At 45.3% G+C, this 10,695-nt stretch overlaps 1 protein-coding gene across 1 annotated transcript in view; it reads left to right on the forward strand.

Moving 5' to 3' along the window:
* mdn1 (midasin AAA ATPase 1) overlaps positions 1-10,164 on the forward strand; it is a 45,356-nt gene extending 35,192 nt beyond the window's left edge. Inside the window, exons 82-102 of the mRNA XM_037448661.2 lie at positions 33-232; positions 835-996; positions 1,471-1,608; positions 1,948-2,083; positions 2,260-2,441; positions 2,621-2,752; positions 2,870-3,005; positions 3,609-3,925; positions 4,018-4,179; positions 4,712-4,813; positions 4,912-5,110; positions 5,201-5,371; positions 5,565-5,722; positions 5,853-5,942; positions 6,390-6,505; positions 6,624-6,798; positions 6,925-6,998; positions 7,136-7,250; positions 7,764-7,830; positions 8,939-9,081; positions 9,178-10,164. Coding sequence (XP_037304558.2) covers positions 33-232; positions 835-996; positions 1,471-1,608; positions 1,948-2,083; positions 2,260-2,441; positions 2,621-2,752; positions 2,870-3,005; positions 3,609-3,925; positions 4,018-4,179; positions 4,712-4,813; positions 4,912-5,110; positions 5,201-5,371; positions 5,565-5,722; positions 5,853-5,942; positions 6,390-6,505; positions 6,624-6,798; positions 6,925-6,998; positions 7,136-7,250; positions 7,764-7,830; positions 8,939-9,081; positions 9,178-9,363 — 3,161 coding nt within the window. The 3' untranslated portion in view covers positions 9,364-10,164. The remainder of the gene's footprint in view (positions 1-32; positions 233-834; positions 997-1,470; positions 1,609-1,947; positions 2,084-2,259; positions 2,442-2,620; positions 2,753-2,869; positions 3,006-3,608; positions 3,926-4,017; positions 4,180-4,711; positions 4,814-4,911; positions 5,111-5,200; positions 5,372-5,564; positions 5,723-5,852; positions 5,943-6,389; positions 6,506-6,623; positions 6,799-6,924; positions 6,999-7,135; positions 7,251-7,763; positions 7,831-8,938; positions 9,082-9,177) is intronic.
* The last annotated feature ends 531 nt before the right edge of the window (positions 10,165-10,695 follow it).

Here is a 10,695-nt window from a genome sequence, read left to right on the forward strand (position 1 = left end):
CAACGTGTTTCTGACGCCATGTGATGTTTCAGAGGGATCGGAGAAGGCGGAGGGGCAGGAAGAAGAGCCCATGGAGGACCTGCTGAAGCCGGGCCATCTGAGTCGGCTCCTGGAGGATGATCTGGCAGCCGAGGTGGAGGCTCTGTGTGTGGGAGATGTTAGTGGCGGGCTGGAGAAGCTACTGAGCCGCCTGAAGATGCACAGAGACTCTTGTCCGCCGCCTCAGCTCCAGGTACCAGGAGAAGCTGCTCACGGGACATTTAGAATATTAGAATACTTTCTTTTCCAGCCGCATTGCAACTGTTGTTCGACTCAGAGATCCCTGTATTTAAATTGATTCTTATTGTGACATCCAGTTCGTATTATGTTGTTTGAAAATGTATTCCTCCTTGAATAACAGTGTGCCCTTATTTTGAAATATAATCTGTGCAGTTCCAAAACCACAAATTATATTTTGTTGAGTAATTTCTTTATTTCAATTAACTATATTAGATAAATTACCTATAATTTATAAGAACAAATTTGACTAAATATGTATAGAATAAGGGTACATTTTCACATCACTTCAAAATGTTGAATGACCACTGGTCCCATTAGTTTAATTAATAACAGCCAAAGGATTTTAATCTAGATGTAAATCAATTAGTCCAAGTGTAGCAATATCATTTAACTGATGACATTTGGCAATTAAACTCCTTTAAATCCTCTCAGCATTTTAGCTTAGTTGTATTTTACCATTAACGCGCGCGCGTGTGTGCGCGTGTGTGTGCGTGTGCGTGTGCGTGTGCGTGTGCGTGTGCGTGTGCGTGCGTGTGTGTGTGTGTGTGTGCTCAGGAGGTGAACAGAGCGTGCAGGATGCTGGTGCATCTGGAGCCTCTGCTGGGGATTTACGCTGACATGGTGCGTTACTACGTGGCCGTGTCCCTGGGAGCGCACAGGAGCACCGGCAAACTGCTGTCTGTGCTGGCCAGCATCTTCACTGAGCTCGCCCAGAAGGTACGGACATGACAAACGCCGCGCATTCTCATCTCGGAGAGTATTTCACACATAAATAAATAGGTACATACCGTAAGAGTGGTGACGTTTCTCCTGGTGCAGTGAATCCACAAACATCCCAATTATTAGACAATTGAACGGATACAATGTGGAACATGAACTCTCTGCTACAAAGTGGTGGTTATGTAATCTGCAAGAAAGATGATGTCCTTCTCCCTCCCAAGGTGTGAGGACAGCGCTCTCCAGGCCTCTTTTGAATGCAGTATCTTAACCTTTAATGAGTTTCGGATTATGAGGTTGCTATAGATTACTTTTTTTTCATGGAATTTAAAAAGACAAATCTTAGCAAAACTAAAGAAGAAGAACAATTTAAATCCGACAAAATGCATCACCAATAGCTTTCCGTTCCGTAGAGGCATTATTCCTTAAGGGTTAAAAGCAGTAGATTAATGTTTGTTGTGGCCCCCTCCGCAGGGTTTCTGCCTGCCTCAGGATCTGATGGCCGGTGGAGACGGAGAAGGTGCCACCGAGTTTCACGACTATGAGGGCGGAGGCATAGGAGAGGGCGAGGGCAACAAAGACGTCAGTGACAAGATTGAGAATGAAGATCAGGTAATTTCACTGATTCCGATCAACTCGAGATCTACTCGCTTGCTTGTTTTAGGATTTCCACAACATCTTCTGCTCTTTGTTAGCTGAGTTTGTAATGCAGGTGATGAAGGAAGCTGCTGAAGGCTGTGAGACTTTGTTTTAAGCACTGGTTGTGGTTTTAAATAAAAATTATGTATTATGTATATTATGCAAATACAACTGACATGACATTGGGATTTAAAAGAACAATGTATGGCATGTCTACCTAAGCCATGTAGGGACTAGCCACAATAAATATAGTTCCTCAAGTTATTATTGAGAACTTAAGTTGAAGGAATAAGAATCATATCAATCTTTCAGGTGGAGGACACTCTACAAGAAGGTCAGGAAAAGGAAGAAGAGGAGGATAAGGGAAAGATCAAGGCGGAGGACAATGCTATCGAGATGTCAGAGGACTTTGATGGCAAAATGCAGGACCAGGATGAGAATGAAGCAGGTAACTGTCCATTCACCTCGCGGGGCCCACTCATTCTTGGGTTTGTTCCACTTCCAGTTGTGTCTCTCGGTTGATACCGCTGGCTGTGTTTGGACATTCAAGATTGTGAAAACTTACAAAATAATGTGCAAGTTAAGAATCCCAGCTGAGTGTATTTTTCTTTGAACCGTGTGCAGGGGAAGAGGATGATGATTCGGCTAAAGAGGAGGACGAGGAGCTGGATAAGAAGATGGGTGACTTGGGTGAAGGACAGACGGACACTCTGGATGAGAGAATGTGGGGGGATGATGATGAGGATGATGATGACGGGGATGAAGGAAGTGACAAGGAAGAAGAGTCCGGCCAGGGCATGGACGAGGTACTGAACACGTAATCACCAAAAGGCTTGGGAAGGAAACATGTGCAGCAGTTTAAAGATGAAAAACCTGCCTTTCAGATATTTCCATTTGCTGTTTTGAAGTGAATCTTTATTTAGGCTAGATGGATTTTTTTCTTTTGTCAATATGCCCTAATTTCCCGTCAACACTGGGTTGTTAGGGGGAATCGGAGCTGGTTGCGAAAGACGACAACTTGGATGCGGCAGACCCCAACAAAGACCAGAAACGGCAGGACAAAGACGAACAGATGGACACGGAGGAGAAAGAGAAAATCAATGAACAAGGAGATGAGGTAATGTTTTTATTGAAAGGTAAAGACATTCACAAATCCCCCAACCTTAAAACTGCTTAGCACACCTCTTATTTTCACGGCGTTGATGTTTTGTTTGATGTTCTGATCCATGCTCAGCGGGAGTTCGATGAGAATGAAGTGGACCCCTACCACGGTCAACAGGACAAAAGGCCGGAGCCGGAGGCCCTGGATCTACCTGAGGATCTGAACCTGGACCAGGAGGACGAGGCTGGAGATGAGGGCGAGGGCGACGGTAAAATCGCCCTACAAGGCCTCCAAACAGAAACACCACCCCTGCTCTGTCGTGGTCAATGAACATAGATTGTACCAAGCAACAGAAGTTCTTTCCTGGTGCTACCAAGAACAGTTTCCCAGAGCGTACGCAGTAGCGAGGACTGCAATCTCAGAGGGTTTCAGTGATCAAATGAGCATTTATGTCTGAACATGACTTTAATTAGTTTACAAGTGGATGGGGATTCTGGAACTGGCCTCCACACACATGTTCTTGATTATGTGATTACTGAACATCATTTTACTTCATGCCTTTGAATTGCAGACTTCAAAGGCATGAACAGTTAAATGGATCATTTCATTATGTTTTCTACCCCCGTATGGTCTTAAATTAGTCCAAAAACGCAAACAGACAGAAACCAGGCACCCCCACCCACCCCTGCTATTTAATGCTAGGGAACACTCCATTGTAGGTACATAAACCCGGCACATTCGTGTTACTACATGGACTCCCTAAACTGAATAGGTTCCCTATCAAAATGAAAGCTTGAGACAGTATTTTTGGTTGTTAATTCAGATCTTTGAATTGTTATGTTAATGTACCCCCCCCCCCCCCCCCCTTCAGAGGAGGATCCATTTGACATGGACGAGAAAGCCATGGCCCAGGATGAGAAGGGGGACGGACAGAAAGATGGAGACGAAGAGGCGGAGGAGGGGGAAGAGAAGATGGAGGAGGACCAGACAGACCAGCAGGGAGAAGACACAGACCAGGAGCCCAAGACTGAAGAGGAAGCGAAGGAGGAGGGGGAGGAGAAAGAGGAAGGGGGAGAGAAAGCAGAGGGAGAGGAGCAGTGTGCCGAGAAAGAGGAAGAGGAGAGAGGACAGGAGGCAGGAAAGGACGAAGATCTGACTATTCCAAATGACAAAGGACCCAAACCAAAGGTTTGTGTGTGCGTCCAGAACAACCGCTGCACCCTTTTGATGAACACACCCATGAATCCGTTTGTCACTGTTTGAATGTCTAATTCTTACAGGAGGAGGAGGAGGAGGAAGGAGCAGTCGTTGATGAGGAGCAGCCCAAGTCAGCGGAGAGGAAGGAGCACAACACGGACGGCCAGACTGGAGAGCAGAACGTTCAGAGTGACACAGCCGTGGAGCTGGCAGGGGAGGCTTCAGAGAGAGACCAAGCTAAAGAGGTAAAAGTTAGGATTTGTGTGGATTTCACCTGGAGAATCATAAAAGACGACCTACGCGGTTTCTCCTTTTGGTACAGAGAGGTGTGACGGCATCCTGCACCATGACCACAAAAGTGAAGTAAAACAAAGTTGCGTTAACTGCGTTAAAAATCTTTTGTTGCGTTAATCTCGGCCACATTAATCTGATCAATTCACGCGTTAACTTTAAAAAACAAACACAGAGGATAGATCATCTACCAACATATTTAATTTAATTAATGACAATATTCTGCTTGATAAAATTTAATATTCCAATTATTTAGCAAGGTCAAATAAATAACCTAAAATGTCTCGGCAGTAATGTTTTATAGAGATATAAAAAAGAAAAATCTGAATCAAATTCATGGCTATCAATATATTTAAATATTCTCTGTGAAATATTTTGGCTGCTCACACAGCAGCCTATGGGGGCTCATGTCACACAGACATGATCCCCCATAGGCCCATGAGCCCTCCCTGCAGAGGTCATCTGGCATTTCTTCTGGTTTGTTAGGAGCACGGGAGCGGAGCCGCTGACGCCAGCCAATCGGAGGGCCACCAGACAAATCTCACCGCCAGGATGGCCGCTCAGGCGCAGGCGAAGAGCAAGACTCAGGTACGACGGGCTGCGCCCGCCTGGTCCGCTGTCCCTTCCTTTCCCATTCCACCCGCTCAGCGCGCTGACCTCACCGTTTATTCCCCGTGCCGTTCCAGAGCTTCAAGAGGAAACCGGGTCAGGCCGACAACGAGCGGTCGACGGGCGACTACAACGAACGCGTCAACAAGCGCCTGCGCACGATGGAGAGAAGCACGGAGCGCGCTGAGGACCGCAAGCAGAGCGATGCGCAGCAGGAGTCTGACCTGTACGAGCACATCGAGCAGGGAGAGTCGGCCTACGACGCTCAGACATACGGTGGGCGATCAACGTTCTTGGTAGCCATCGGGGTCAAGCTTTTAAAGTGGACAAATGGACGTCATGTTTGCCGATCTCTCTTGTATACAGATGTGGCCAGTGCTGACCAGCAGAAAGCAGCGGGACCTCACCAGGACCAGGAGGATCAGAATGATGAGGATGTTGCCATGGAAACAGAGAAGCAGCAGGAGGACCTTCAGGCAGCTGAGGTCCAGGAGCTCAAGCCTGAGCAGCTGGACTCCACCAAGGCCTCCCAGAAAGGTGACGCTTCACTTCCTGTTTTGCCCTGTTGATTTTTTTATAGGATAGGATTTATAGATTTTATAGGACTTACTTTTTAGAAGGTTGTTTTTGTTTTGTTTAAAAGAAAAATGTATCTCACTCAGAATACACAGTTGGTCTGGGGTAAAACATCCTCTGACATCGAGGCCCACCGCCTCTTCCTCTTGTGCAGGTATGGACAGTGGGGAGATGGAGGTACAGAAGCAGGGAGAAGAGGACAAAGAGGAGAGGTTGAGGGACCGGCAGAAGGCCGTAGAAGAAGAGCTGGCAGAGCGACGCACCGAATCCACAATTCACACGATTCCAGAGCTGCTGATGGACACCATGCAGGTACAAAACTACTTTTTCATTCTTTTTTTACAAAAACATTCGCTGCTGGTGACCCCACGGATGGGTAAAAGTAAAATAATCAAATCAGAAAATGCTTACACTGCATGTGTGTGGTTGTGTGCGTCTACAGAAGGAAGAGAGCGACCCAGAAGAGATCAGGAGGCAGATGGAGCTGCAGCTGGAGGCCTGGCACAAACTGGCTCCAGGAACTCAGGAGGAGGTGAGGCTGACCCAGGAGCTTTTTTCAAAATGTCTTTTTTGCTGCTTGTAAAATAGTACAAAGCAATATATATCTTTTTAATTTTACTTGTCTCATCAAGCATTGATCCGGGGGGGCATCTCGTCACTCTCACGTTTCTTTAGGCGCATTTGGAAATCGGAAAAGACTGAAGGGGAACAGCAGTTGGATTGAACTTGTCCTGCTCGCTGCAGGCGGTTTTTTGCCCTTATTGAAAAGCGGTTGATGCGTGAAATGGCTTTTTGAAACGAGATTGTCCGCCGTGGCGAACATTGAACTTGAGGCGTCACCGTGACGATAAAAGATTGACGGCCTTAAAATATGTCAAATGAGTGCTTTCACAATGAAACCTGTCCACGAACTGCGGAGCTGTGATCGCATGACGTTTGGGTTGTAACTCGTCCCCAAATTCTTCTCGTCCGTGCTCAGGAGAGCGCAGCGGCTTCCATGTGGCACCAGTACCAGAACCTGACCTCGGCTCTGTCCCAGCAGCTGTGTGAGCAGCTCCGCCTCATCCTGGAGCCCACGCAGGCCGCCAAACTCAAGTGAGAAGCCCTCCTTCGTGTGTTGAAGCGCGCTGTTTGCCACCTCCCAGTGCCGCGTTCCAAAAGGTGCGCGCGCTGGAAAATGCATTAACTAAACGATGTTCCGCCGCACCAAAAGGGGGGATTACCGCACAGGGAAGCGTCTGAACATGAGGAAGGTCATCCCTTACATCGCCAGTCAGTTCCGCAAGGACAAGATCTGGCTGAGGAGGACCAAGCCCAGCAAGAGAGAGTACCAGATCTGTCTGGCCGTGGACGACTCCTCCAGCATGGTGGACAACCACTCCAAGCAGGTGAGCGAGCCCCCGCAGTGCTGCTGATGACTCGTGCACCGTCAGAGAGGCAACCGCTGGATTCAAACCAAACAAGCTTTGCCTGTAAATATTACTGAACTCAACGTGTTTGTGTTTGTGTGGCAGCTTGCATTTGAATCCCTCTCTGTGATCGTCAACGCTCTCACTCTGCTGGAGGTGGGACAGGTGTCTGTGTGCAGGTAAGGTTCTGCTTGTATAGTGGGATGCATATATATATATATATATATATAATTGTGCGGATACAACATGATGTGGTGCTGTTATAGTGTGCGTATCGAATGTGACGTAACCTTCTAACGGCTGCTGGTGGCATCAGTTTTGGCGAGCAGGTGCAGCTGCTCCATCCCTTCCAGCAGCAGTTCAACGACGACTCTGGGGCTCGAATTCTGAGGCTCTGTCAGTTCCAGCAGAAGAAGACCCGAGTAGCGCAGGTGGGTGCCTCCTTTGTACTGCTGCTCCAGTGACTAATGAAAGTAGTACCAAAGCACTGAGGCGAGTAAGGGACAAAATAATTTTAATAATAATTATTATAATAATGTCTCCAATTCTCGTGTAATGGAAAGTTAGAAAGTCCTCTACTGTGATGTAAGGTCAACTTTCTTTGATGACACCTGCCAGTTACAAATAGGAGTTCTTTAGAACAGTGTGATGTCTGTCAGATAATACCAAAGCAGTTTGTCTATACATCAGCTTCAACATACCAACAACACACTGTACTTCACATACAAACTGATCACATGAAGCACATCTTTTTAATTTGAGTGGCATGACGCTGTAAGCAGTGAATCCAGTCCAGTCAAAGCTCCAGATAAAAATAACATTAAGACATATAGCGTGAAGTTTGAAACATTTGGATGCAGAATGTGATGCTGTTTTTGCTGTGACGCTCGCCTTCAACACATGACGCCACTGATCGTGTGTCTCCTCCTGCCTCCCCTCTGCAGTTTTTAGACACATCAACCAAAATGTTTCTAGCAGCACGACAGCAGATTCCAGGATCTCTAAACTCCGGTAAGGCGTCCACCTGCATATTTGAACATCCAACAGTTATTCCTCACGAGACAGTGTTACATGCGCATAATGAATGCTGAGAGAGAAGTTTCATAAGGTTTCTTTTTTTAGTTTGTGTGCGTGTACAACACGACATCTGCACCATGACGTGTCACGTTGTTGGTTTAGTTCAAACACCAAAGCATTCAGCATTTATAAAAGTATTGGAGATCATAAACGTGGCGTGGACATACAGAATACAAGTTCCCTCTCAAGTACCTGGTGGACTGAGGGAGTTTGTAGTACTTTTAGACTAAAACATCTCGTTTCCATGGAGCTGGAGCAGCTCAGCCAGCACAAGATAACTCTGCTGTCTGAGTCTGCACTGCTGTGACAAATAGCTCCTGATTATTTCTGGATCAGCTGCTCCAGACACAAGGCGCATACTTCTAGAAACACCACACCATTCAAGACGAGAAGATGACTTTAGATGGAATCTGAGATTCAATAAGGGATTCAAACGTATAAATGAGAAAGAAATGTAGGCCTTTGAGAGATTCCAAATAACCATCTTTTGTCCAGTTTTAAAGCTTTTTTATGTTAGCGGTTGTGTTTTTGTGGATGAAATGACCACGTTTAACATAAAAATATATAGTGAGGCTTTTTCTGACCTCCCAATTGTTTTGGTTTCTTTCACCTCTCAACCTGGTCAAAGCGCTGCCTGTCCAGCCCTTTTAAAGACAACAGAGTTGGCAACCAGCTGGGGAAGAAGAACATTTAGGGGTCAAAGAGCTTCCTTTTCTCATCGGCCAAAAACCAGAACCAAAACATTGGACTTAATTTAATCCGGTGGATCAAACACAAATTCAGATAAATGCAGATGTTGCTCTGTTTGATGTGTAAATGTCACGTGGTTACTGAAATATTCATTGTAACAAAGAACTTGCGGTTAACTTCAGCAGTTAAACGAGTAGTTTGACAGGTTTTAAAACAGAACTTGGATTCCCACCCTCATTGTTCCCGATGACGTACAGGTGTTTCCGTTGAACAATGGAAACGGCACTCGATAAAAGCAAAACCAGACCCAACCCTAACCCTGTGCCCCCCCCCCCCCCCCCCCCCTCCACAGAGACCGCCCAGCTGCTCGTCATCGTATCCGACGGCCGGGGTTTGTTCCTGGAAGGGAAGGAGCGGGTGATGGCGGCCGTGCGCGCCGCACGCAGCGCCAACGTGTTCATCATGTTTGTGGCGCTCGACAACCCAAACTCTCGGGTAAGTGAAGAACAATTTGACCTCTTTTTTTTTTTTTTTCAAATGTTATTTTTGAAATGGACAGAGTGTAACCTTAAGCTTGGTGCTGCGCTGCAGGACTCCATCCTGGACATCAAGGTGCCCATATTCAAAGGGCCTGGAGAGCTGCCCGAGATCCGCTCCTACATGGAGGAGTTCCCCTTCCCCTTCTACGTCATCCTGCGAGACGTCAATGCCTTGCCGGAGACCCTGAGCGACGCCCTCAGGCAGTGGTTTGAACTGGTCACAGCAGCCGACCAGTAGAGCGATGACCCCCCCCAGCCACAACTCAACACACAAAGAAAAAACGGACTCAAAAGAAGAAAGAGGGATTTGCCGCTGTACATGTGCCTTTATTTTCCTATCTTTACTGTAGAAGTTAGAAGAGTTTGATAGCAGCTTTCGCTGTTTTGTCTTCATCAGGGGAATCCTCCGTTTCATTTGGAATGTAACGAGGAACCTCAGTGACGAGTCAGTAAATACCTCTGTCCCCCCGTTGTACTTTAAACCTGAAATCATGTTTGTGTGGATGTTGTAGTCTGTGTTTAAAAAAAAAAAAAAAAAGGTAATGAAATCATTCATCTTCGATATGAACATAGATACAGGTGTGTGGAGCTGACGCAGGACAGTTGTTGGATTGCGTTTTACCAGAAGCCCTCCTCACCACATGACCTGACCGTAGCACCCCGATGTGGTCATGAATTGACATGGGAAGGAACTCCAAAAATGTGCCTTGGAGAGGATCTCACCTGACTCCATCAGTACACTGTTTGACTTGAGCTCATATCCGTGTCCCGTAGGGTAAGGGTCATGTGAAATGTGCGTTAGAATGTTTATTATCCACTTATGTGTTTTGTAATGTGGACTGACTTGTAATCAAACATCAGTAATATTTTCGAGGTTGTTTCCTCGTTGCGTCCATCTGTTCGGCCATGAAGGATCCTGACAATAAACATAACATGTCATTTTAAACAGTTTACCAGGCTCTTCATGCCTTACTTCTCTTTTGCAAACGCTTTCTGTAAAAGAAGAAATAAACATTCATAATAGGGTATGTAAAAAAAACCTTGGAAACAACCCACAGTTTAATATGACAAATGGTTTTTAAAAAGTCAAAGCATAGTATTGAAAAATATGTAATGTCAAAATAAACACCAACAACAATCATCATAGTATAATATGTCGACACAAGCCAAGTTATAGAATTAAATAAATACCAAAGTTTGTTGTATACTGTTGAAAAAATGTCAGGTAGTTTGTTGAAAATGACAACAAAAAATAAACATGTCAAAAATATGTGATGGATCACAAGGGTTTTTTAAAAGTTGACCAACTCACAAAAGCAAATAGTTTGATATGTAAAAAAAAAAAAAGTATATAATAATAAATTGAATGAGAAGCTTCATTAGAATTCAACAATTTAAATTTTGAATGAAAAGGAATTTGAAGATTGTCTTCAACAATTTAAATTATGAATGAAAAGGAATTTGAAGATTGTCTTCCTTATTGAACATCCACTTGAGCTTTAAAAAAAGACAGAGAATATCAAAAAATGTATGTAAATTTATGGTAAAGTGCTTTATAATCTGGTTATAC

The sequence above is a fragment of the Pungitius pungitius genome, chromosome 20 (genome assembly GCF_949316345.1).
Source record: "Pungitius pungitius chromosome 20, fPunPun2.1, whole genome shotgun sequence".
Lineage (NCBI taxonomy): Eukaryota > Metazoa > Chordata > Actinopteri > Perciformes > Gasterosteidae > Pungitius > Pungitius pungitius.